This window comes from Salmo trutta, chromosome 6 (assembly GCF_901001165.1).
Source record: "Salmo trutta chromosome 6, fSalTru1.1, whole genome shotgun sequence".
Classification (NCBI taxonomy): domain Eukaryota; kingdom Metazoa; phylum Chordata; class Actinopteri; order Salmoniformes; family Salmonidae; genus Salmo; species Salmo trutta.
Window position 1 is genome coordinate 29,862,295 of NC_042962.1, and position 25,356 is coordinate 29,887,650.

The following is a 25,356-nucleotide window of genomic DNA, read 5'->3' on the forward strand; positions in this document are numbered from 1 at the left end:
TAGACATTAATGTTAATTATCCTTCATTATATTTGTCAAACATGATTATTTATGTACATGGAAAAATAGATTTGAATGTTATTCCAATGTTTGCTTCTCTGATCCAATTATTGTCTTCTCTGATCTAATAATTGTTAGATTGTTATGATTATTCTGTAAAAAAAAAAGTTTTACTTGTCCATTCGGATAACTTAAATCTGTATTTTTGTCCGACTATTTATTTAAAATTGTACCTGGACAAGAGGACAAGCGTTAATGTCGAGCCCTGTTATATAATGCACTACTAAGACGCTCTGGTCAAAAGTAGTGCACTATATAGGGAATAGGGTGCCATTTGGGACACTAACCAATAAGTCAAAGCCACTCTCTCTCTCTGATGCCTCTTTGGTGCCTTGCATTGAGTCAATGGCTGACAATTCTGCTATGGACAATGTATAATTTATGAAAATGATAAATGTTTGTAGCTTATTCAAGACTTTAGACTTACGTCTTTTGTGAAATCTGATAATGCCCCAGATGTTCAAGTAAGACATGGTTGCAGTTTATAGGCCTGCAAGATGAACACTATCCATATGCTGTACAGGTAACTGCCAAAAAAAAGGGACCACCAACATAGTGTCTTAACAGGGTGTTGGGCCAGAACCACTTCAGTGCACCTTGGCATAGATTGTCTGGAACTCTATTGGAGGGATGCGATTAGTGTTGCATGGTTTTTATTTTTTTATTTTACCTTTATTTAACTAGGCAAGTCAGTTAAGAACACATTCTTATTTTCAATGATGGCCTAGGAACAGTGGATTAACTGCCTTGTTCAGGGGCAGAATTACATTTTTACCCTGTCAGCTCGGGGATTCAATCTTGCGACCTTTCAGTTACTAGTCCAACGCTCTAACCACTATGCTACTTGCCGCCCCGGTATACCGGTATCACGGTGCCAAAACGTCATGATACTTCTGACACCAATATTGTTTTATATCGTAGTTCCGTTTCATATGATACTGCCATATTTTTCATCCCTACTGATCTAAAGATCCTGCTGGTGCATGTTTATAAAGTCAGTTTATAAATTCAGTTGAATTCAAGTAATAGCCACTAGTCTCTTGTATGCGCAGGGCCAATAATATCCACTTCACTCATGTGCATATCACATGTGGCAGCTGTAATCAGCCAGCTACATGCCGTTTCAGCCCTCACTCACCTGCTTCTCTCTGTCCGCTCTTCATGCGCATCTATTCTTCCATCAGCTTTTAAAATATACACTGAACAAAAATATAAACGCAACCTCCAACAATTTCAGATTTTACAATGAAGTTGGTTACGACCCCGAACTGCAGTTGTCGAGCACACAGTTGAGCTTCTCCGAGACCGTTTCTGACAGTTTGCATAAATCCTTTGTTTGAAGACCCACAGTTTCATCAGCTGTTCGGGTGGCTGGTCTCAGACGATCCCGCAGGTGAAGAAGCTGGATGTGGAAGTCCTGGGATGGCGTGGTTACTTGTGGTCTGTTGGATGTACTGCCAAATTCTCTAAAGATTTTGGTGGCGGCTTATGGTAGAGAAATTAACATTCAATTATCTGGCACAGCTGTGGTGGACATTCCTGCAGTCAGCATGCCAATTGCACACTCCCTCAACTTGAGACATCTGTGGCATTGTGACAAAACTGCATGTTTTAGAGGGCCTTTTATTGTCCCCAGCACAAGGTACACCTGTGTAATGATCATGCAGTTTAATCAACTTCTTGATATGCCACACCTGTCAGGTGGATGGATTATCTTGGCAAAGCTGAAATGCTCACAAACAGGGATGTAAACAAATTTATGCACAGAATTTGAGAGATGCTTTGTGTGCTTATGAAATCTTTCTGGGATCTTTTATTTTAGCTCATGAAACATGGGACCGACACCTTTTTATATGTTTTATATTTTTGTTCAGTGTAATTTAGCCGTGATGGTGAGCGGGATGCAGACCCAGATGAGTCTGTTAGATTTGTACATTTGTTACATTGGAGCAGAGCGCACAGTGAGCGATGTTGATACATTGTATCATTTGATCACCTGTTATAAGCAAGAGCAAAGATCATTCTGAGTAGACTTTGCAAGATCACCTTCATGCAGCCTCTGAGTGCCAAAGGGAAAAATGGACAGCCATGCTTGCAGCTTTACAGCAAAGAAAACTAGCATAAACGGTTCAAAACAGTATGACTCATATTTCCAGAGATGCCTTTTTTTCTATCGGGATTTGCGCACATTTAATATAATTTCACAAACCATGTCGTGTTTTTTGTTTTTTGAACTAATCCCTGGTCGCTAATTATTGGTTTGATAACAAATTACGTTGTTCTGTCATGTTACCTAGCTAGCTAACAACCTGGTAACTTGACAGTAGGTTTAGGCAAATTTCATTGGCACAGGAAGAAAGGAAAAGGGTCTGCTACTCATAATATGCTTCAAAGGTAGGATTCATATTGGCCTAATGTGAGCCTAAACTATATCAAAAATCTATTTATTTCTGGTGCTCCTTAAATTTTGTTCGGTGCCTAACCTTTTAAAAGTTGGGAGCAGTGTTTGTGGGAGAGCGAGAGAGGGATGTAAGTTTGAGAGCAAGGGAGATGGTGTGTGGGGGAGTGAGGTTGTGTCTGTTAACTCGAGTAAAGCTTTCATGCCGTGTTTGTTTTTTAGTTTTTAACCTTTTATTTAACTAGGCAAGTTTTTCCCTTACTGCCACAATGACATGCATATATATATTAATATATTCCTTCCTCCCATTCCTCCAGCCAAATCCCAGGTACGCCTTTGCAAATCTGGCCTATCAGCTCTCTGCAGTATTCTATTATACACTGAACAGTGTGAAGTTTAAATTCAAGAGTGAATTTCAGTGACAGGATTTTGTGTAGCACATGTACATGATGGGGCGAGCAGGATGCTAGGCCACAGATTTAAAAATAAATTATTTTCCCCATGGTACTGTGATACTACTCTATATCGTGATACTTGGCCTGGTATTGTATCGTTAGTAAAGTGTTGGTATCGTGACAACACTACATGCAACACCATTCTTCCACGAGAAATTCTATCATTTGCTGTTCTGTTGATGGTGGTGGAGAACGCTGAGACGGCCATGGCATATGGTTTACATTGTTTTCATGCTCATCAACCCATTCAGTAACCACTCCTGTCTTGTGGATAGGGGCATCGTCTTCCTATTAGGGGGGGGGGGGAATATGGGGCCAAAATAATGGCCTGCCCAGCATTTGTATACATAAGCCTAAACATGATGGGATGTTAATTGTTTAATTAACTCAGGAACTACACCTGTGTGGATGCACCTGTTTTCAATATAACTATGTACCCTTATTTTTTGAAGTGTTCCATTATTTTGGCAGTTACCTGTATCTGATGGGTTGTTGATAATTGATGGCTAAGATGATCCCTATAATTCTAAAGACTGAGAATGAACCAGAGCCAAAGGAAGAAGTGAAGGAGGAGGAAGACGAGGATGAAGAGGAAGACGACGATGGAGAGTCTGGACGGTTGCGTTTCAAAACGGAGCGCAAAGATGTCACGTCTGGTGTTGTGCGGCTGGCGGATGCGGGAACCAAAAGACGGAACATTCCTGAAACATTAGGTACATTTATGTACAACCTTGCACTGTTATATAAACTGTAATAGATTTTTGTGCTTTGTTTGGTTACGCTGTTTGGTTGAAGGGCATTTCAAGTTTAACTCCTGTACCTAAACAATTTGGATCAAAAGAAAATTGAGCAAGTCTTACTGAATGGCTTGTATTTGAATGTTCTAATGTTAACCTCGTGGGGATGCGTTTTGCCCACCAGAGCTGTCCGAAGAGGCCAAAGCAGACCTGATGGAGTTTGAGGAGAAGGAGCGCCAGAGGAAGCAGGGCCGCTTTGGGGGCCGAGGAGGAAGAGGAGGAGATAGAGGAGGATTCAGAGGTCGAGGATTAAGAGGGAGGTTCCCCGGATTTGGGATGGGAGACTTCGGTGGAGGAAGAGGACGAATGAATGACCTGAGGCTCCCAATGGTGCCTCTACATATGGGCATGCAGGTAAATCTTATTAAAATAATCTGACACAATATGAAAGGATTATCTATCTCTTGATATTCTGTAATGTCACTTTAAATTATAGAATTGTTTACGATTAGCTTGAGTGTATGTGTGCAAGACGATTTAAAGCTATGCTTGCTTAATATTGTCGCAATGTTTACTTGGTAAAACTAATCAGGCACAGCTATGTAGGCAATTTTTTTCTCGTTTCTTTCTCGTTTCTCGTTCGCCTATTGGATTTAGTTTCTCGTGGCCTTTTTATTATTAGACATCTCTTGAAGCATATAATCCGTTTATTTAAGATGTTCATCCATATACAGTTGAAGTCAGAAGCTTACATGCACTTAGGTTGGAGTCATTAAAACTCATTTTTCAACCACTCCACCCAAATGTCTTGTTAACAAACTATAGTTTTGGCAAGTCGGTTAGGACATCTACTTTGTGCATGACACAAGTCATTTTTCCAACAATTGTTTACAGACAGATTATTTCACTTATAATTCACTGCATCACAATTCCAGTGGGTCAGAAGTTTACATACACAAAGTTGACTGTGCCTTTAAACAGCTTGGAAAATTCCAGGAAAATTATGTCATGGCTTTAGAAGCTTCTGATAGGCTAATTGACATCATCTGAGTCAATTGGAGGTGTACCTGTGGATGTATTTCAAGGCCTACCTTCAAACTCAGTGCCTCTTTGCTTGACATCATGGGAAAAAAAATAAAAATCAGCCAAGTCAAAATTGTAGACCTCCAAGTCAGGTTCATCCTTGGGAGCAATTTCCAAACACCTGAAGGTACTACGTTCATTTGTACAAACAATAGTACGCAAGTATGAACACCATGGGATCAGGCAGTCATCATACCCCTCAGAAAGGGGACTCGTTTTGTCTCCTAGAGATGAACGTACTTTGGTGAGAAAAGTGCAAATCAATCCCAGAATAACAGCAAAGGACCTTGTGAAGATGCTGGAGGAAACGGGTACAAAGTATTTATATCCACAGTAAAACGAGTCCTATGTCGACACAACCTGAAAGACCGCTCGGCAAGGAAGAAGCCACTGCTCCAAAACCGCCATTAAAAAGCCAGACTACGGTTTGCAACTGCACATGGGGACAAAGATCGTACTTTTTGGACAAATGTCCTCTGGTCTGATGAAACAAACAGAACTGTTTGGCCATAATGACCATCGTTATGTTTGGAGGAAAAAGGGGGATGCTTGCAAGCTGAAGAACATCATCCCAACCGTGAAGCACGGGGGTGGCAGCATCATGTTGTGGGGGTGCTTTGCTGCAGGAGGGACTGGTGAATTTCACAAAATCGATGGCATCATGAGGATGGGAAATTATGTGGATATATTGAAGCAACATATCAAGACGTCAGTCAGGAAGTTGAAGCTTGGTTCCAAATGGACAATGACCCCAAGCGCACTTCCAAAGTTGTGGCAAAATGGCTTAAGGACAATGAAGTCCAAGGTATTTGAGTGGCCATCACAAAGCCCTGACCTCAATCCTATAGAAAATTTGTGGGCAGAACTGAAAAAGCGTGTGAGCAAGGAAGCCTACAAACCTGACTCAGTTACATCAGCTCTGTCAGGAGGAATGGGCCAAAATTCACCCAACTTATTGTGGGAAGCTTGTGGAAGGCTACCTGAAACGTTTGACCCAAGTTAAACAATTTAAAGGCAATGCTACCAAATACTAATTGATTATATGTAAGCTTATGACCCACTGGGAATGTGATGAAAGAAATAAAAGCTGAAATAAATCATTCTTTCTAGTATTATTCTGACATTTCACATTCTTTAAATAAAGTGGTGATCCTAACTGACCTAAAACAAGGAATTTCTACAAGGATTAAATGTCAGGAATTGTGAAAAACTGAGTTTAAATGTATTTGGCTAAGGTGTATGTAAACTTCCGACTTCAATTGTATGCAACGCCTTTGAAGGTTGAACATCAGTTGAACGCGGAAAGAGGTCGAGCTCGGTTTGAATGTGTCTGGCAAAATTATTCTATTGAAAAAGTTTGGTTACTAGTTCCCTTTTTTAGGGGGGGGGGTCCTGCAACTCAGTTAGCCTCAGTTGCTTCGACCACTATATCTGTCCGGGGATCCTGCTTACCAAAAGTTAGAATGAAGAGCTGCTTGGCGTAGCATCTAGCCTAGCTGTTAACTAGCTATCAAGGTTTATTTTACAGCTTGAACACAGCCCGTGATGCAGTTAGTCCTTGTGGCTGGGACTGCTATAGTGGGCAGCAATATTTGACATGTTTTTATACAGTATATTATTTATACATCACATGCGACTCGTAATTAGACTAAGGAATTAGCATATTAACATTATCTGACTCAAGACATACAATAGAATATTCAAGCCAGCATTAGGCAATGAGTTGATGTTGACTAGCAAGAATTGGTCTGAAAATGGTCTATATCAAAGGCAGATATTTAATTAACATTGTACAATGAATGGATTTACAAACAAGGCATAAGGCGTTAAGAAGCATTACAAGGCATTATTCTAAGCATATAGATCGTAAGATTACAGAACAGGACAAAGCATGAACAAGGAGATGTTTACTAGGCCTGGAAGCCTAGGGAATGAGAATTGATCATGCAACCTTTCTCCATGGTTTTGAAACAAGATAAGAGAGAACAGAGGCATTTAATTCCATTTTTATAAAATAAATAAAATTCACCTTTTATTTAACCAGGTAAGCCAGTTGAGAACAAGTTCTCATTTACAGCTGCGACCTGGCCAAGATAAAGCAAAGCAGTGTGACAAAAACAACAGTTACACATAAACAAACATACAGTCAATAACAGAAAAGAAAAAGAGAAATCTATGTACAGTGTGTGCAAATGTAGGGAGATAGGCTGAAATAATTACAATTTAGCATTAATACTGGAGTGATAGATGTGCAAGTAGAGATACTGAGGTGCAAAAGAGCAAGAGTGTAAGTAATAATGTGGGGATGAGGTAGTCGGGTGTGCTATTTACAGATTGTCTGTGTACAGTGATCAGTAAGCTGCTACGACAGCTGATGCTTCAAGTTAGAGAGGGAGATATAAGACTCCAGCTTCAGAGATTATTGCAGTTCGTTTCAGTCATTGGCAGCAGTGAACTGGAAGGAGAAGCGGCCAAAGGAAGTGTTGGCTTTGGGGATGACCAGTGCAATATACATGCTGGAGCGCGTGCTACGGGTGGGTGTTGCTATGGTGACCAGTGAGCTGAGATAAGGCGGGTCTTTACCTAGAAAATACTTTTATAGATGACCTGGAGCCAGTGGGTTTGGCAACGGATATGTAGTGAGGGCCAGCCAACGAGAGCATACAGGTCGCAGTGGTGGGTAGTATATGGGGCTTTGGTGATAAAATGGATGACACTGTGATAGACTACATCCAGTTTGCTGAGTAGAGTGTTGGGGGGCTATTTTGTAAATGACATCGCCGAAGTCAAGGATCGGTAGGATAGTCAGTTTTACTAGCATTTAAAAGCAGTTGGAGGCCACGGAAGGAGTGTTGTATGGCATTGAAGCTCGTTTGGAGGTTTGTTAGCACAGTGTCAAAGAAGGGCCAGATGTATACAGAATGGTGTCGTCTGCGTAGAGGTGGAACAGAGAATCACCAGCAGCAAGAGCAACATCATTGATATATACAGAGAAAGGAGTCGGCCCGAGAATTGAACCCTGTGGCACCCCCAAGGAGACTGAGGTCCGGACAACAGGCCCTCCGATTTGACACACTGAACTCTATCTGAGAAGTAGTTGGTGAACCAGGCGAGGCAGTCCTTTGAGAAGCCAAGGCTATTGAGTCTGCCGATAAGAATGAGGTGATTGACAGAGTTGAAAGCCTTGGCCAGGTCGATGAAGACGGCTGCACAGTACTGTCTTTTATCGATAGCGGTTATGATATTGTTTAGGACCTTGTGCGTGGCTGAGGTGCACCCATGACCAGCTCGGAAACTAGATTGCATCGTGGAGAAGGTATGGTGGGATTCAAAATGGTCGGTGTTCTGTTTATTAACTTGGCTTTCGAAGATTTTAGAAAGGCAGGGCAGGATGGATATAGGTATATAACAGTTTGGGTCTAGAGTGTCTCCCTCTTTTGAAGAGGGGTATGACCGTGGCAGCTTTCCAATCTTTGGGGATCTCAGACGATACGAAAGAGGTTGAATAGGCTAGTAATATGGGTTGCAACAATTTCGGTGGATAATTTTAGAAAGAGAGGGTCCCGGTTGTCTAGCCCAGCTGATTTGTACGGATCCAGATTTTGCTATTCTTTCAGAACATCAGCTGGCTGGATTTGGGTGAAGGAGAAGTGGGGGTGTTCTGGCAAGTTTCAGCAGGGGGTTCTGAGATGTTGGCCAGGGTAGGGGTAGCCAGGGGCAAAGCATGGCCAGCCGTGGAAAAATGCTTATTGAATTATTGTAGATTTATCGGTGGTGACAGTGTTTCCTATCCTCAGTGCATTGGGCAGCTGGGAGTAGGTGCTCTTATTCTCCACGGACTACAGTTTCCCAAACCTTTTTGGAATTAGTGCTACAGGAAGCAAATTTCTGTTAGGAAAGCGAAGGCTAGCTTTTTCAAACAGACTGAGTATATTGGTTCCTGACTTCCCTGAAAAGTTGCATATCACGGGGACTATTCGATGCTAATGCAGAACGCCACAGGATGTTTTTGTGCTGGTCAAGGGCAGTCAGGTCTGGGGTGAACCAAGGGCTATATCTGTTCTTAGTTCTACATTTTTTTCAATGGGTCATGCTTATTTAAGATGGAGAGGAAAGCACTTTTGAGGAGCAACCAGACATCCTCTACTGACTTAATGAGGTCAATATCCTTCCAGGATACCCGGGCCAGGTCGATTAGAAAGGCCTGCTCGCTGAAGTGTTTTAGGGAGCGTTTGACACTGATGAGGGGTGGTCGTTTGACCGCGGACCCAGTACGCACGCAGGCAATGAGGCAGTGATTGCTGAGATCCTGGTTGAAGACAACAGAGGTGTATTTAGAGGGCAGGTTGGTCAGGATGATATCTAAGAGGATGCCCATGGTTACGGATTTATGGATGTACCTGGTAGGTTCTTTGATTTGTGTGAGATTGAGGGCATCTTGCTTAGATTGTAGGACGGCCGGGGTGTTAAGCATGTCCCAGTTTAGGTCACCTAACAGTACGAACTCTGAAGATAAATGGGGGGGCGATCAATTCATATATGGTGTCCAGGGCACAACTGGGGGCCGAGGGTGGTCTATAACAAGCGGCAACGGTGAGAGACTTGTTTCTGGAAAGGTGGATTTTTAAAAGTAGAAGCTCAAATAGTTTGGGCACATAGCCTGCAGAGTTCTCTCATACTATCCAGGTATCTCTACAGTCGATTGCAACTCTGCCCCCTTTGGCATTTCTTTCTTGTCGGGAAATGTTATAGTTAGGGATGGAAATTTCAGGATTTTTAGTGGCCTTCCTAAGCCAGGATTCAGACACGGCTAGGACATCCAGGTTGGCGGAGTGTGCTAAAGCAGTGAATAAAACAAACTTAGGGAGGAGGCTTCTAATGTTAACATGCATGAAACCAATGCTTTTACTGTTACGGAAGTCAACAAATGAGAGTGCCTGGGGAATGGGAGTGATGCTGGGGGCTGCAGGGCCTGGGTTAACCTCTACATCACCAGAGGAACAAAGGAGGAGTAAGTTAAGAGTACGGCTAAAAGAACTGGTCCTCTAGTGCATTCGGAACAGAGAGTAAAAGGGGCAGGTTTCTGAGCGCGGAAGAATAGTTTCAAGGCATAATGTACAGACAAGGGTATGGTAGGATGGGAGTACAGTGGAGGTAAGCCTAGGCATTGAGTGATGATGAGAGGTTTTGTCTCAAGGGCTTAAATGGTGCCTCTAAACTTCTTGCGGATCATTGGGACGCTAGCTTCTGGGCCTGAGTAGCAGGCAGTTTACTTTAATGAGATTTTTTAAAATTATACAAATATATATACGAAGAAAAACAATATATACAATTTATTAGAGGTTGACCGATTTTAATTGGAATGGCCGATTTAATTAGGGCCGATTTCAAGTTTTCATTGTAATCGGCATTTTTGGACACCAATCATGGCCGATTACATTGTACTCCACGAGGTGACTGCGTGGCAGGCTGACTACCTGTTATGCGAGTGCAGCAAGGAGCCAAGGTAAGGTGCTAGCTAGCATTAAACGTATCTTATAAAAAACGATCAATCTTAACATAATCACTAGTTAACTACACATGGTTGATGATATTACTAGTCGATCTAGCTTGTCCTGCATTGCATATAATCAATGCGGTGCCTGTTAATTGATCATTGAATCAGAGCCTACTTTGTCAAGCGGGTGATTTAACAAGCGCATTTGCGAAAAAAGCACTGTTGCACCAATGTGTACCTAACCATAAACATCAACTCCTTTCTTAAAATCAATACACAAGTATATATTTTTAAACCTGCGTATTTAGTTAATAATATTGCCTGCTAACATGAATTTCTTTTAACTAGGGAAATTGTCACTTCTCTAGCGTTCTGTGCAACAGAGTCCGGGTATATGCAGCAGTTTGGGCCGCCTGGCTCGTTACGAACTGTGAAGACTATTTCTTCCGAACAAAGACAGCCAACTTCGCCGAACGGGGGATGATTTAACAAAAGCGCATTTGTGAAAAAAGCACAATCGTTGCACGAATGTATCTAACCATAAACATCAATGCCTTTCTTAAAATCAATACACAGAAGTATATATTTTTAAACCTGTGTATTTAGTTAAAAGAAATTCATGTTAGCAGGCAATATTAAAGTAGGGAAATTGTCACTTCTCCTGCGTTCATTGCATGCATGGTCGGGTATATGCAACAGTTTGGGCCGCCTGGCTCGTTGCAAACTAATTTGCCATAATTTTACGCAATTATGACAACATTGAAGGTTGTGCAATGTAACAGGAATATTTAGACTTATGGATGCCACCCGTTAGATAAAATACGGAACGGTTCCGTATTTCACAAAATTATAGTTTCCGGATTTTACCATATTAATGATCTAAGGCTCGTATTTCTGTGTTATTATGTTATAATTAAGTCTATGATTTGATATTTGATAGAGCAGTCTGACTGAGCGGTGGTAGGCAGCCGCAGGCTCGTAAGCATTCATTCAAACAGCACTTTCGTGCGTTTGCCAGCAGCTCTTCGCAATGCTTCAAGCATTTCGCTGTTTATGACTTCAAGACTATCAACTCCCAAGATTAGGCTGGTGTAACCGATGTGAAATGGCTAGCTAGTTAGCGGGGTGCGCGCTAATAGCGTTTCAAACGTCACTCGCTCTGAGACTTGGAGTAGTTGTTCCCCTTGCTCTGCAAGGGCTGCGGCTTTTGTGGAGTGATGGGTAATGATGCTTCGAGGGTGGCTGTTGTCGATGTGTTCCTGGTTCGAGCCCAGGTAGGGGCGAGGAGAGGGACGGAAGCTATACTGTAACACTGGCAATACTAAAGTGCCTATAAGAACATCCAATAGTCAAAGGTATATGAAATACAAATGGTATAGAGAAATAGTCTTATAATTCCTACAATAACTTCAACCTAAAACTTTTTACCTGGGAATATTGAAGACTCATGTTAAAAGGAACCACCAGCTTTCATATGTTCTGAGCAAAGAACTTAAATGTTAGCTTTTTTACATGGCACATATTGCACTTTTACTTTCTTCTCCAACACTTTGTTTTTGCATTATTTAAAAGAAATTGAATATGTTTCATTATTTATGACTAAATTGATTTTATTGATGTATTATATTAAGTTAAAATAAGTATTCATTGTTCGTTCAGTATTGTTGTAATTGTCATTATTACAAATATATGTATAAAAACCGGCCGATTTAATCGATCTGCTTTTTTTTGATCCTCCAATAATCGGTATCGGCGTTGAAAAATCATAATCGGTCGACCTCTACATGATAGCATCAGCTGTTCCGGACGACTGTGTGATCACGCTCCCTTCTAGACGATGTGAGTAAGACCTTTAAACAGGTCAACATTCACAAGGCCGTGGGCCAAGACAGATTACCAGGACGTGTACTCGGTGCATGCGCGGACCAACTGGCAAGTGTCTTCACTGATATTTTCAACCTCTCCCTGACTGAGTCTGTAATACCTACATGTTTCAAGCAGACCACCATAGTCCTTGTGCCCAAAAAAGCGAAGGTCACCTGCCTAAATGACTACCGCCGTAGCGCGCGTCGGTAGCCATGAATTGCTTTGAAAGGCTGGTCATGGAACACATCAACACCGTCATCCCGGAAACCTTAAACCCACTCCAATTTGCATACCACCCCAACAGATCTACAGATGACGCAGTCTCAATCGCACTCCACACTGCCCTTTCCCACCTGGACAGAAGGAACACCTATGTGAGAATGCTGTTCATTGACTAGAGCTCATCGTTCAACACCATACATAGTGCCCTCAAATCTCATCACTAAGCTAAGGACCCTGGGACTAAACACCTCCCTCTGCAACTGGTTCCTCGACTTTGCCGTGGAAATTCTAACACAGAAAGTCAATCTTAAATGAATCATTGTTTGTCAGCGCACTGGAGAGGTTCCAACCAACTCAATGCACCATAGTACACACATCAATCAGGAGCTCTGCCTGGGCAGTCCCAGCACTTGTCTTATACGGCTATTCACAGACAAGTTATATTTACGTGATTTAGCATAATTAATCCTTACTGTTTGTATCATTCACGTTACCAACCAACACTGGTTCATAACATGTGACAGATCAATACCTCACGAGGCTTCTTCTCTCTAAGCTGAGACCTTGAAACAGATCTTTTGTTCTCAAAACAACGTATCAGCTACTGATAGTGAGGATTCGTTCAGTCAGCCAGTTGCATGAACACAGAAATTGGTTCGTAGAACAGCATATGAATAGAACACAGAAATGAGTTATAAGAAAAGCACAAACATTAAAATCACCATTACAACTTCCTGACGGGCCACCCTCTGGTGGTAAGGGTAGGCAACAATGCATCTGCCATGCTGATCCTCAACACGGGGGCCCTTCAGGAGTGCGTGCTTAATTCCCTCCTATATTCCCTGTTCACCCACGACTGTGTGGCCAAGCACGATTCCAACACCAATTTTGCTGACGACACAGCAGTGGTAGGACTGATCACCGACAACGATGAGACCGCCTATAGAGAGGTCAGAGACCTGGCAGTGTGGTGCCAGGACAACAACCTCTCCCTCAACGTGAGCAAGACAAAGGAGCTGATCGTGGACTACAGGAAAAGGAGGGTCGAGCGCATCGACGGGGCTGTAGTGGAGTGGGTCGAGTGTTTCAAGTTCCTTGGAGCGGTGGTAGGCAGCAGCAGGCTCGTAAGCATTCATTCAAACAGCACTTTCCTGCATTTGCCAGCAGCTCTTCGCTGTGCTTCAAGCATTGCGCTGTTTATGACTTCAAGCCTATCAACTCCCGAGATTAGGCTGGCAATACTATAGTGCCTATAAGAACATCCAATAGTCAAAGGTCAATGAAATACAAATGGTATAGAGAGAAATAGTCCTATAATTCCTATAATAACTACAACCTAAAACCTTACCTGGGAATATTGAAGACTCATGTTAAAAGGAACCACCAGCTTTCATATGTTCTGAGCAAGGAACTTAAACGTTAGCTTTTTTACATGGCACATATTGCACATTTACTTTCTTCTCCAACACTTTGTTTTTGCATTATTTAAACCAAATTGAACATGTTTCATTATTTATTTGAGACTAAATTGATTTTATTGATGTATTATATTAAGTTAAAATAAGTGTTCATTGTTCGTTCAGTATTGTTGTAATTGTAATTATTACAAATATATGTATAAAAATCGTCCGATTTAAATCGGTATCAGCTTCAGAGTTTCTCCACTTTACTAGTGAAATAGTGATTGAAATGATTGGCAATATCAAATCTAATTTTATGTCTCACATGCGCCGAATACAACAGGTGTACACCTTAAACGTGAAATGCTTATTTACAAGCCCTTAACCAACAATGCAGTTAAGAAAATATTTACTAAATAAACTGAAGTAAAAAGAAAAAAAGTAACAAAATAACAATAACTGAGTCAATGTGGGGGTACAGGTTAGTCGAGGTAATTTATACATCTAGGTAGGGGTAAAGTGACTATGCATAGATAATAAACAGTGAGGGGGGAGTTTCCGTACCAGGTGGTGACGCAACCAGTCAGGATGCTTTCGATGGTGCAGCTGTAGAGCTTTTTGAGGATCTGGGGACCCATGCCAAATCTTTTCAGTCTCCTGAGGGGGAATAGGTGTTGTCGTGCCCTCTTCACAACTGCCTTGGTGTGTTTGGACCATGATAGTTCGTTGGTGATGTGGACACAGTCAGACTGCTCTATCAAATCATAGACTTAATTATAACATAACACACAGAAATATGAGCCTTAGGTCATTTAATATGGTCAAATTCCGGAAACTATAATTTCAAAAACAAAATGTTTATTCTTTCAGTGAAATACGGGAACCGTTCCTTATTTTATCTAACGGGTGGCATCCTTAAGTCTAAATATTGCTGTTACATTCCATAACTTTCAATGTTATGTCATAATTATGGAAAATTAATTACGGTCTTTGTTAGGAAGAAATGGTCTTCACACAGTTCGCAACGAGCCAGGCGGCCCAAACTGCTGCATATACCCTGACTCTGCTTGCACGGAACGCAAGAGAAGTGACACGAACGCAAGAGAAGTGACACAATTTCCCTAGATATTCATGTTAGCAGGCAATATTAACTAAATATGCAGGTTTAAAAATATATACTTGTGTATTGATTTTAAAGAAAGGCATTGATGTTTAAGGTTAGGTACACATTGGTGCAACGACAGTGCTTTTTCGCGAATGCGCTTGTTAAATCATCACCCGTTTGGCGAAGTAGGCTGTGATTCGATGATAAATTAACAGGCACCGCATCGATTATATGCAAAGCAGGACAAGCTAGATAAACTAGTAATATCATCAACCATGTGTAGTTAACTAGTGATTATGTTTGATTGTTTTTTATAAGATAAGTTTAATGCTAGCTAGCAACTTACCTTGACTCCTTGCTGCACTCACGTAACAGGTAGTCAGCCTGCCACGCAGTCTCCTAGTGGAGTGCAATGTAATCGGCCATAATCAGTGTCCAAAAATGCCAATTACCAATTGTTATGTAAACTTGAAATTGTCCCTATTTAATCGGCGATTCCGATTAATCAGTTGACCTCTAATATGTAGTAATGAAAGACTAGGATTGCTGTTTTAAATTTGGTCAAGTTTAGTGTGGGAGAGGTGGAAAAACTATTATCCATCAATAATGATAAGCCACCAGTTATAGAAAACCTTAATGGGAAACCATTGAGAATGGTAGCAGACTTTATTCCCACCCCTATTTGCTACAGTGCCTTGCAAAAGTATTCATCCCCTTTGGTGTTTTTCCTATTTTGTTGCATTACAACCTGTAATATAAATTTATTTGGATGTCATGTAATGGACATACACAAAATAGTCCAAATTGGTGAAGGGAAATTTAAATAATTGTTTCAAAAAATTCGAAAAAATCTAAAACGGAAAAGTGGTATGTGCATATGTATTCACCCCCTTTGCTATGAAGCCCCTAAATAATATATGGGCAACCAATTACCTTCAGAAGTCACATAATTAGTTAGATTGCACACAGGTGGACTTTATTTAAGTGTCACATGATCTCAGTGTATATACACACCCTTTCTGAAAGGCCCCACTGAAAGGCCCAACACTCGAGTGGTTTATGGATTAACATTTTAAATGTCTTGGAATGGTCTAATCAATGCCCAGACTTCAATCCAATTGAGAATCTGTGGTATGATTTAAAGATTGCTGTACACCAGCGGAACCCATCCAACTTGAAGGAGCTGGAGCAGTTTTGCCTTGAAGAATGGGCAAAATCCCAATGGCTAGATGTGCCAAGCTTATAGAGATGTACCCTAAGACATCTGCAGCTGTAAGTGCTGCAAAAGGTGGCTCTACAAAGTATGGGGGGGTGAATAGTTATGCACGTTCAAGTTTTCAGTTTTTTTCTTATTTCTTGTTTGTTTCACACAAAAATATTTATCTTCAAAGTGGTAGGCATGTTGTGGAAATCAAATGATACAATCCCCCCAAAATCTATTTTAATTCTAGGTTGTAAGGCAACAAAATAAGGAAAATGCCAAGGCGGGTGAATACTTTCGCAAGCCACTGTATATATTTAACCAAAGCCTAAAGGAGTGTGTCCCCACAGGTGTGGAATGAAGCTAAAGTAATTCCACTACCTAAAAATAGTAAAGCACTCATTGTTGGTTCTAACAGCTGCACAATCAGTTTGCTACCTGTTCTTAGTAAACTGATGGAGAGAATTGTTTGCCCAAATAAGTTAACTACTGCCTTTTAGCATGCATATAGGGCACTCAACAGTACTGCACTGACTCAGATGACTGCTTTGGTTAAAATAATTGGATATTAACATGATAGTTGGAGCTGTATTGTTAGAATTCAGTGCAGCCTTTGTTATTGATCATAAATTGTTATTGACAACTAAATTCATACATTGCCTGCCATCACATGGTTGGAGAGTTATTTATCCAATAGAACCCGGAGTGTGTTCTTCAATTAAAGCTTCTCTAATATCAGATATGTACAGTGCGTTGTCCCTCTGGGCACTTGCCTTGAGCCGTTAATCTTGAGCCGTATATAGCCTCTGTTACTCGACATATCTGACTTGTCGGTCTTCCCTCTCTCCATCACTTTCTCTCTCCATCACTCCCGTTACCTCCAATTAGCAGTCTCCCTCGAGAATGACTCCACCTCACCACCAACGTCATCATCCTCATCAGCAGCACCATCGCCAGGGTGGCCCTCGAGGGCCCTCCTTCCAGGAGCACAGTGGCGGCCTGCTGGCCCAGCAGCCCCTGCCGCCCCTCCTCCCCCTGCACATGGCCCAACGCGGGGCACCAGTCAGGCCCCAGATGGACCCACCACACCGTATGATGAGTCCCCCTCCCTCACACAACCACCAACAGCAGCAGCAGCAGCCCAAGAACATCCACATCAACCCCCATTTCAGGGGCCCTGCATCCTCCCCTGCACAAGGTAGATCTGCACTTTGGGCTGCTCCGCATGTTTACAGGGCCAAATAGCACCCCATTCCCTAGATAATGCACTACTGTTGGCCCTGGTAGTGCTTTATATAGGGAATTAGGGTGCCATTTGATATGCACACCTGGTCCTCTTTCATTGGCTTCTGACTTATTATTGATAGTGCCTCTTCTGTTGGATGTTGTATTTGCAACTTAGGTGAAGGCATAAAGATGCAATTTCGTTGGCAGTTATCAGTGCACTGCTTTGAAAAGTGTCATGTTTGGGTTGAATGACATGAGGATACTTCTCAAAGCCAGTAATGGGTTTGTTGTTTTTTCGGCAGCATCACCATTCCTCAATCTGTTTATCTGCCCTGTCTTTCCAGACTGCCTTTAAAGTGTGTGTGTGACAGAGTGTGTGTGGAGGGGGACAGGACAACAGGAGTGTTATAAAGAGGTTGGCAAATGTCCCTGAACCCATACAGTGCATTCGGAAAGTATTTAAACCCCTTGACTATTTCCACATTTTCTTACGTTACAGCCTTATTCTGAAATGAATTAAATCATTTTTTCCCCCTCAATCTACACACAATATCCGATAATAAATAAAAACCATTTAGATAAGTATTCAGACACTTTACTCAGTACTTTGTTGAAGCACCTTTGGCAGTGATTGCAACCTCGTTCTTTAGTTCCTATTTGCCTCTGTCCAGATGTGTACATTCAGAGATTTGTCCCACTCCTGCTTTGTCTTGGCTGTGTGCTTAAGGTCGTTTTCCTGTTGGAAGGTGAACCGTCACCCCAGTCTTAAGATCCTAACCTACTCCAGAGCGCTTTTCATCAAGGATCTCTTACTACTTTACTCCGTTCATGTTTCCCTCGATGGATCTCCCAGGCCCTGCCGCTGAATAACATCCCTACAGCATGATGCTGCCACCACCATGCTTCACTGTAGGGATGGTGCCAGGTTTCCTCCAGACGTGATGCTTGGCATTCAGGCCAAAGAGTTCAATCTTGGTTTCATCAGACCAGATAATCTTGTTTCTCATGGACTGTGAGTCCTTTAGGCGCCTTTATGGCAGGCTATCATGTGCCTTTTACTGAGGCCTGGCTTCCGTCTGGCCACTCTACCAATAAAGGCCTGATTGGTGGAGTGCTGCAGAGATGGTTGTCCTTCTGGATGGTTCTCCCATCTCCACAGAGGAACTCTGGAGCTCTTTCACTGACCATCAGGTTCTTGGTCACCTTCCTGATCAAGTCCCTTCTCCCACAATTGCTCAGTTTCTCTGGGTGGCCAGCTCTAGGAAGTGTCTTGTTGGTTCCAAACCACTTTCATGTATGAATGGTGATGGCCACTTTGTTCTTGGGGACCTTCAATGCTGAAGACATTTTTTTGGTACCCTTCCCCAATTCTGTCCCGGGGGCTCATGACTTGGTTTTTGCTCTGATGTGCGCTGTCAACTGTAGGACCTTATATAGACAGGTGTGTGCCTTTCCAAATCATGTCCAATCAATTGAATTTACCACAAGTGGACTTCTAGTTGTAGAAACATCTGAAGGATGATCAATGGAAACAAGATGCTCAATTTCGTGTCTCATAGAAAAGGGTCTGAATACTTATGTAAATGAGTTATTTCTGTTTTTTAGGTTTAATACATTTGCACAAATTTCTGAAAACCGGTTTTCACTTTGTCGCTATGGTGTGTAGATTGATGAGGGGGAAAAAATGATTTAATCCATTTTAGAATAAGGCTGTAATGTAACAAAATGTGGGAAAAATGGAAAGGGTCTGAATACTTTCCGAATGTGCTGTATATACAACGGACTGTCCTTTACAATTTCTGCTGTTAAATTAATCCCTATTACCAGTTACAACAAACTGATTATGAATTGAAGATGCATGTAATATTTACTAAAGTCAAAAACCCTAGCTAATAGTGTATGATGAAGTGGCCTCAGAGCCACTTCTACCTTAACCTGTGGTCCTTAAGAGAACTACAACATGATTTTACTATGTTCATTCTTTAATTCCTTTTTGCCTCTGTCCAGATGGGTACAAGTGGGAGCCCATTTTGGAGGTGAAATATAAAAACGGTTCTCAGACGAACGCTAGATCCACATTCGGTGCGACGTGTGAGAGCCTTAAAACGTGCCTGTGTAAACAGCTCACAAAGGGGTGTCTAATGGACTGCCTCTCTTTCTCCCCACACTCGTTCTCTCTTCCTATTCCCATTTTCTTTCTCGCCCCCCCCCCCCCCCCCCAATCTTCTACATCTTTCTCTGTCTGCAGTGCCCTTGCTGCCTCCTGCCCAGAGCCAGCCCAGACCTGCTGTGGGTCCTCAGAGGTTCCCTGTGAGTAGCAGCTGCTCCCCCGTCTCCGTTAACAGTGTGGACCTTTTTGTGAGAGAAATGTCATTATGGCAATTAGATGCCCACTCGGGTCCAAATACTGTTAGAGCAAATCTGTAAACTCTGATACCAAGTCTGTCTGCACAACTGGAAATGGTTGATAGGGGCTTTAGGCAGTGGCTATGGTGGCAGGCTTAGTTTAGTTTGCACTCTTCATGGATGCGCTAGGGCTCAGACTCTGAGGTTGGCATCATAATGAAATCCTGAAATCAGGTCGGCCTCCCAAATTGAACCTTATTCCCTACATAGTGCACTCCATCTGTCCAGAGCCCTATGGGAATGGGGTACCATTTGGCACGCAGCCCGGGATAAAGCCTACCACCGCCAGTGAAAATACCACTTTTTATTTACCAGTGAAAATACCACTTTTTAGGACAAGTTTGTCCCAAAGCAGAACAGTCCTTTAGAAGGCTGTTTGAATGGGTAAAACATGGCCAACACAGTTTTTGTTTCATACTCTGGGCTAAAAAGATAGTCAGGTAGTCAAAGAAAGGAATATGGAGTCATTGAAGAGCCTCAGAGTAAACTAGAACCCATTACAGAGATAACAGGAAAGGAATGCTTTTTTAAAAAGTGATTACAAACATTGTGGGGGAAGTGGATTGGCTAGGCAGCCAAATATGCCTCAAGTTACTCAGCTGCATCCCAAATGGCACCCTATTCCCTACATAGTGCACTACTTTTGGTCAGGGCCCATAGTGCTCTGGACAAAAGTAGTGCACTGTGTAGGGTATAGGGTGCCATTTGGAATGCAGACTCAGTTCTCCCAGCTAATGATGCCCAGGCATCAGGTGGCGCTGGTGCTGACTGACACCTTCCCGGGAAGAGCGTTTTATATGGATTTATGCAAATCAGCTTAAACATTCAAAAATGGCTGCGTCCAATTGCATTTGGCAAAAGGTTTACAAATGAGCCAGGGTCTCGCGTTAGTCTGTTATTTGGAAATTGCCTACATTTTATTCAGTCTTCCTCGTCTCCTCTCCATTTCAATTTTCCAGTGCCAGTTTCCATCAGTCTGTGATGGCGGTGGACATTGATAGCAGAGAGAGTGCTTCAGTGTGTGTAGCAGAGCTGTTATACACATTTGTCAGAGTTTGAGGGAGAGGCTAAGCTGACGCCAAGCATAGTGTTGGTTTCCCCAGCTGTCAATCACTTTTAGGCTGCTGTTGCCACAGACGTGATTTGAAATAAATGTGACAAAAAGACCTGCAATATCCATGTACAACGGCACCAGATTACGGATGATTATCAAATGTAATTGTTCAAGGAGGTGGCGGAGATTATGAGATTATGCCCCTGTAATATCGTTATATGAACAATATTGTTAATCAGGGGTTCCAATTAAGAGCTCATTAGGGGGGGCTATCATGATGAAAAAACTGCTAGTCAAGAATATATTTTTATGTTTGTAATTAGCATGTAGTTGAAATAGTATCCATTATATCAAGTGCTTGGTGGTGCCGTACCGTATATTAATTTAGCCGTAGCTGGCCACCGCTTCTAAATCGTTGCAGCCACGCCAAGAAATATATTTTTTAAATTGCGACGGTAAAACTAAAACCAGATATAAAGTATATAGAAAAGATAAAGGAGCTATATATCTTTGAGAACTAATGATCGGCAATAAAAACTAGTCAGAGAATCTAAAATAAAAATGTTATGGCATGGGGGCCCCCATTGATTTTATGTTTTAGTCCCTCAGATAACATAAAACGCCATAAGCCATGGCCAAATGTGTAGAATTGCAGGAAATTCGTTTTTAAAAAACTAGCATGGTCTCTGCCCCCTGGCAAAATGTGTAGAATTGCAGGAAATTGACTTTAAAGCAGCCAAAGAGGATAGCCTTTAAAATCTTTGGTCAGAGACCGCGCAATTGGCCATGCCCGCTGTCACACCACCCATGCTAACTTTGCCACCGCTGCTGAAATAAATCCTAGGGGAAACACTGTGGTGAAAGTATCATTATATTTAGCCATTTTATTCCAAGTATGAATACATTGTAATATCATCAGGTTAGATATTGAAAACATGAAAGTAGCCTTGGTTCCATATTGTCCAAGCTACAAAGAACTTTAAACGATGACATTGAAGTTCCATCGGGAACATTTTCTGTGCGACGGTAGAGGCACTTATCTAACATGTCTTTCAGACTCATTGGTCAACAGTACCATTGTCCTTAGAAAGGTGAAATCCCTCCCTCATCATTGGCAACAATATGCAATTTGTACAAAACACTATGTCCAAAGAGGGAAGGACCAAAATAAATGTCACTTCTAATCCTCTTCGTTTCCATTTCTCATTGAATGGTTTGACATTTTGGCCTGGTCCATTGTATGACATTTGTCTTAGCTAGCCCTCTTCTCTTTCCGAGGGGGATATCTGCAGCATCAGTTACACATTGAGCACCTCTCAGCCTGTTTATCGAGGATTAACACTCAGAGGATGAGCCGCGTTATCAAATTCATACAAATTTCCAGAGGTATTATGTAGACACCCAAGCCTCCATTGTGTATACCGGACTGACCTTTGCAACAGAGCTTTAACGTCCAAACTAACAATGTGATCTGCTCCCTCTCCTCCTCTGCTTCGTTAAGCCTCGTTGATTAACTTTCTGTTAAGCAACTTTGGCGACTCTCGCCAGTCCAGCATTCAAAAACACCCCTCGATCCCTCTCTAAATGCCGTCAGTCTACCGGCGAATCAGGATGGATTAAGCTTAGATAGCATCTTAAGTCATTTATAAAGCGGCAAGGAGGGAGGGAGGTCTAATCACCGCATTTGTGGAAGTGCCACATGTTGAGTTGAAGGTTAATTTTTCAACAGAGACTGATGTTTAAGAGGATAAAGGAGAGACGGGCTGTAAGGGGGGCTTCTTATTCCAAGGAGGGATTAGGGGATCGTTATCTGCTGCTTTTCCTTGAAGGTAGATTAGACGCAGCACGGTGGGGGGGATTGTGTGCTGTGTGGAAAGTGGAAAGCTGTTGTACATACAAAATGGGTGGCTGGGACAAAGAAATTAGCACTGATTTAACCCAAGCCCAAAATGCTTTGCCATCCTTGTTCCCGGAACGCGAGCAGGTCACGTCAACAAAATGTATATGTTGGCTTTAGTGCAGGTTTACCATAGCGATCCTGTAATTCACATTGTTCTATACGATATTTTACAATATTGGAACCGTTTCTCAAATGGACGTTTTCCTGACCAAAATGGCAGATTTTGTCATGTTGCTATGATCCAATGACTACTCTAGTGAATTATAGAGGTATTTGGTATTTTCTCTGAATATTTGTGTGCACAAATATACATTTCACGCAAGTCAACATCGTGCCTAATGAGAATAATCCTAGCCATTACATTTTGAGCACTCACTCCTTTTCTAGTATAATATTATTACCCGAAATGTCCATTTTGGGGGGGGGTTTAATTAGTTTGTGATTACAGTGGTTCCCAATGTGGAATTAAATGCATGAGCGTTTGTGTGCTCCTCTCCCCCCATCACAGGGACCGGGGGACTTCCAGCAACAGCACGTGCCGGGTAATTTCGGCCAGCCGCCCCAGAGGCCCCCCCATCACATGGAGCCCTGGAGGAACCAGCCTCCCCCCACCCCCCAGGACAGAGAGCCCTTCTTCATCGGGGGTGAGACCACAGCTCTGCGTCCCATACGGCACCTTATTCCCTTTTTAGTGCACACTTTTTGTGTGTCCCAAATGGCACCCTATGCCCTATATGGCGCACTAATTTTGACCAGGGAGCTCTGGTCAGAAATAGTGCACCACATAAGGAACAGGGTGCCATTTGGGATGTCGCCCTCCTTACCTAGCCCCACACACCCAACTCACCCACCCATGCCTCCTTCCCTGCCTTTAAGGGGTTACGTCTTCTCTCTTAGCATATCTAACCCTTCTGGGCATTAACCCCTAGCAGTACACCTTCAGGGTACGCTGCAAGGGTAATTGCGGAGTTCCATTAACTCAATTAATGTTATGTATGTGCTCATGCATGCATTCGAAATGAGTCTGGGCTCCTAATGTACATGCGTATCACTTCTCCATTTACTGCTTATGTGGAATGAGAATACCATCAAATATTTGTGTCGTGTCCATGTATTGGCAGTCGCTGTCTGATGTATTGAAAGTGAGTGGAGATGCGGCAAACAACTTGACGTCTCAGTTGTGGTTCTTTCCTCCCTCCTATTTCCCCTCCTGTTCTATAGAGCCAGGGCGGTTCCCAGGGCAGCAGCTGCTCATGTTCGATCACCAGAACCCCGGCTTGCTCATGAACAGTAATAACCACCAGCTCTCCAGCCAGGGCCACATGGCCTTCAACCAGCCAAGCCCAGGAGGGTTCAACCAGCCAGGCCAGGGTCCAGGGGGCCAGCTAGGGATGTTCCAGAGAGAGCCCCCCAGACCTAACCTGCCTCCCCAGGGCCACCCCCAGAGCCTGACTGGGCACAGCGGACCCACCAACACCAGGCTCTTCATGGGCCACCGTCAGCCCGGCTTCCCCCAGCAGCAGGGGACTCCCGGGCCGTTCCCCTCACAGCAGCTCCAGTTTGGGATGCAGGTACGGATGAGAGTAAGTGAATCTACTACCAATTAACATGTGTGGTGGTGGCCTGCACTTTGCCTGTGCAAGAGGCTTGCGGAATGATTAAAGTGTTGGTCCACAAATGGGAATGTTATCTTTTTGTTAATTCGTTTGTTTAGTATTTACTCTGCATGAAAGGGAATTTGTTCAGTTTGTATTGTAAACTCTGGCTTTTTCCAGGCTTCTTCACGATCCGTAATTAATCAGTGACTGTTGAGATGCATGTCATGTGAAATATGGGCCTTTTCTTATTTTATAAACCAATCTGGTATTTCACCCAGTTTTCTCTGGATTATTAAAATGTTGGAAACCCGAGTAATGATCACATAAATAAGTCAAGCTTGTTGAATATTCCCTGTTAGTGAAGCAGTCATAAAAACTGTTCGGATTACTGAGACCTCCCTCCCATGTGGTATCTATGGTGAGCCACAGACAAGAGTGCCCTCTAGTGTACGACTCATAGTTCTACCTCGGTTACCGCGGCTATATGAGGACACCGATTGGAGGTTAATCAAATGCATGTAACAGTTTCTCCTTGAAGAAGCTTGAGTCGTGTGCGTACGACAATTCAGAACTGTGGCTTTTTCCATGTTCAAGTTATTTGTCAAAACAGTACGTCTTAAAATCACTCATTCTGCCCGCTTTGTCTTTTATTTATTTTTTTATTAAAACTAGGGCTTGATGCAGCACGGCCTTCTCCACTCGCAGCTCCAGCATCATGACTTGCCTCTATCCCATCAGCAGCAACAACATCAGCAGCACCACAGACAGGACCTGTCTCAGCCGCCCCTTCAGCACCACTCTCACCCCCATCCCAATGAGCAGCGGCAAGGCCCCATGATGCACCGCGGCGGGCAGGGCCAGCCCCCCTTCCACCAGCAGCAGATGCAGCAGCACGGCAGCCCCAGACAGATGCACCCTAGCGGGCCCCGCCCCCAGAACCTCCAGCAGCGTAACGCCCCCATCAGGCCGAGGATGGTGAAGAGCCGCGTTATAGTTTTTCTCTTTTCGTTTCAGAATTGTGAAATTATTGTGCTCACAATCGGTCATAGGTCTGTTTAGGTTTATGGCAAGTTCCAAACGATTTTTGAATGAATTGACATGCTTTACTTACTAATAAAAAACCCAAACGGGCACAAAAAGAAAATCA

At 42.7% G+C, this 25,356-nt stretch overlaps 1 protein-coding gene across 3 annotated transcripts in view; it reads left to right on the plus strand.

Annotated features, from left to right (window-relative positions):
* rbm33a (RNA binding motif protein 33a) overlaps positions 1 to 25,356 on the plus strand; it is a 53,113-nt gene that overhangs the window by 14,722 nt on the left and 13,035 nt on the right. The window contains exons 7-13 of one of the 3 annotated variants that reach the window (XM_029756127.1): positions 3,446 to 3,626; positions 3,835 to 4,064; positions 16,916 to 17,222; positions 19,500 to 19,561; positions 23,120 to 23,255; positions 23,833 to 24,194; positions 24,882 to 25,184. In XM_029756127.1, the coding sequence (XP_029611987.1) occupies positions 3,446 to 3,626; positions 3,835 to 4,064; positions 16,916 to 17,222; positions 19,500 to 19,561; positions 23,120 to 23,255; positions 23,833 to 24,194; positions 24,882 to 25,184 (1,581 nt within the window). Of the gene's footprint in view, positions 1 to 3,445; positions 3,627 to 3,834; positions 4,065 to 16,912; positions 17,223 to 19,499; positions 19,562 to 23,119; positions 23,256 to 23,832; positions 24,195 to 24,881; positions 25,185 to 25,356 lie in introns of all 3 variants that reach the window. The other 2 variants (XM_029756125.1, XM_029756128.1) reach the window with 2 other exon arrangements.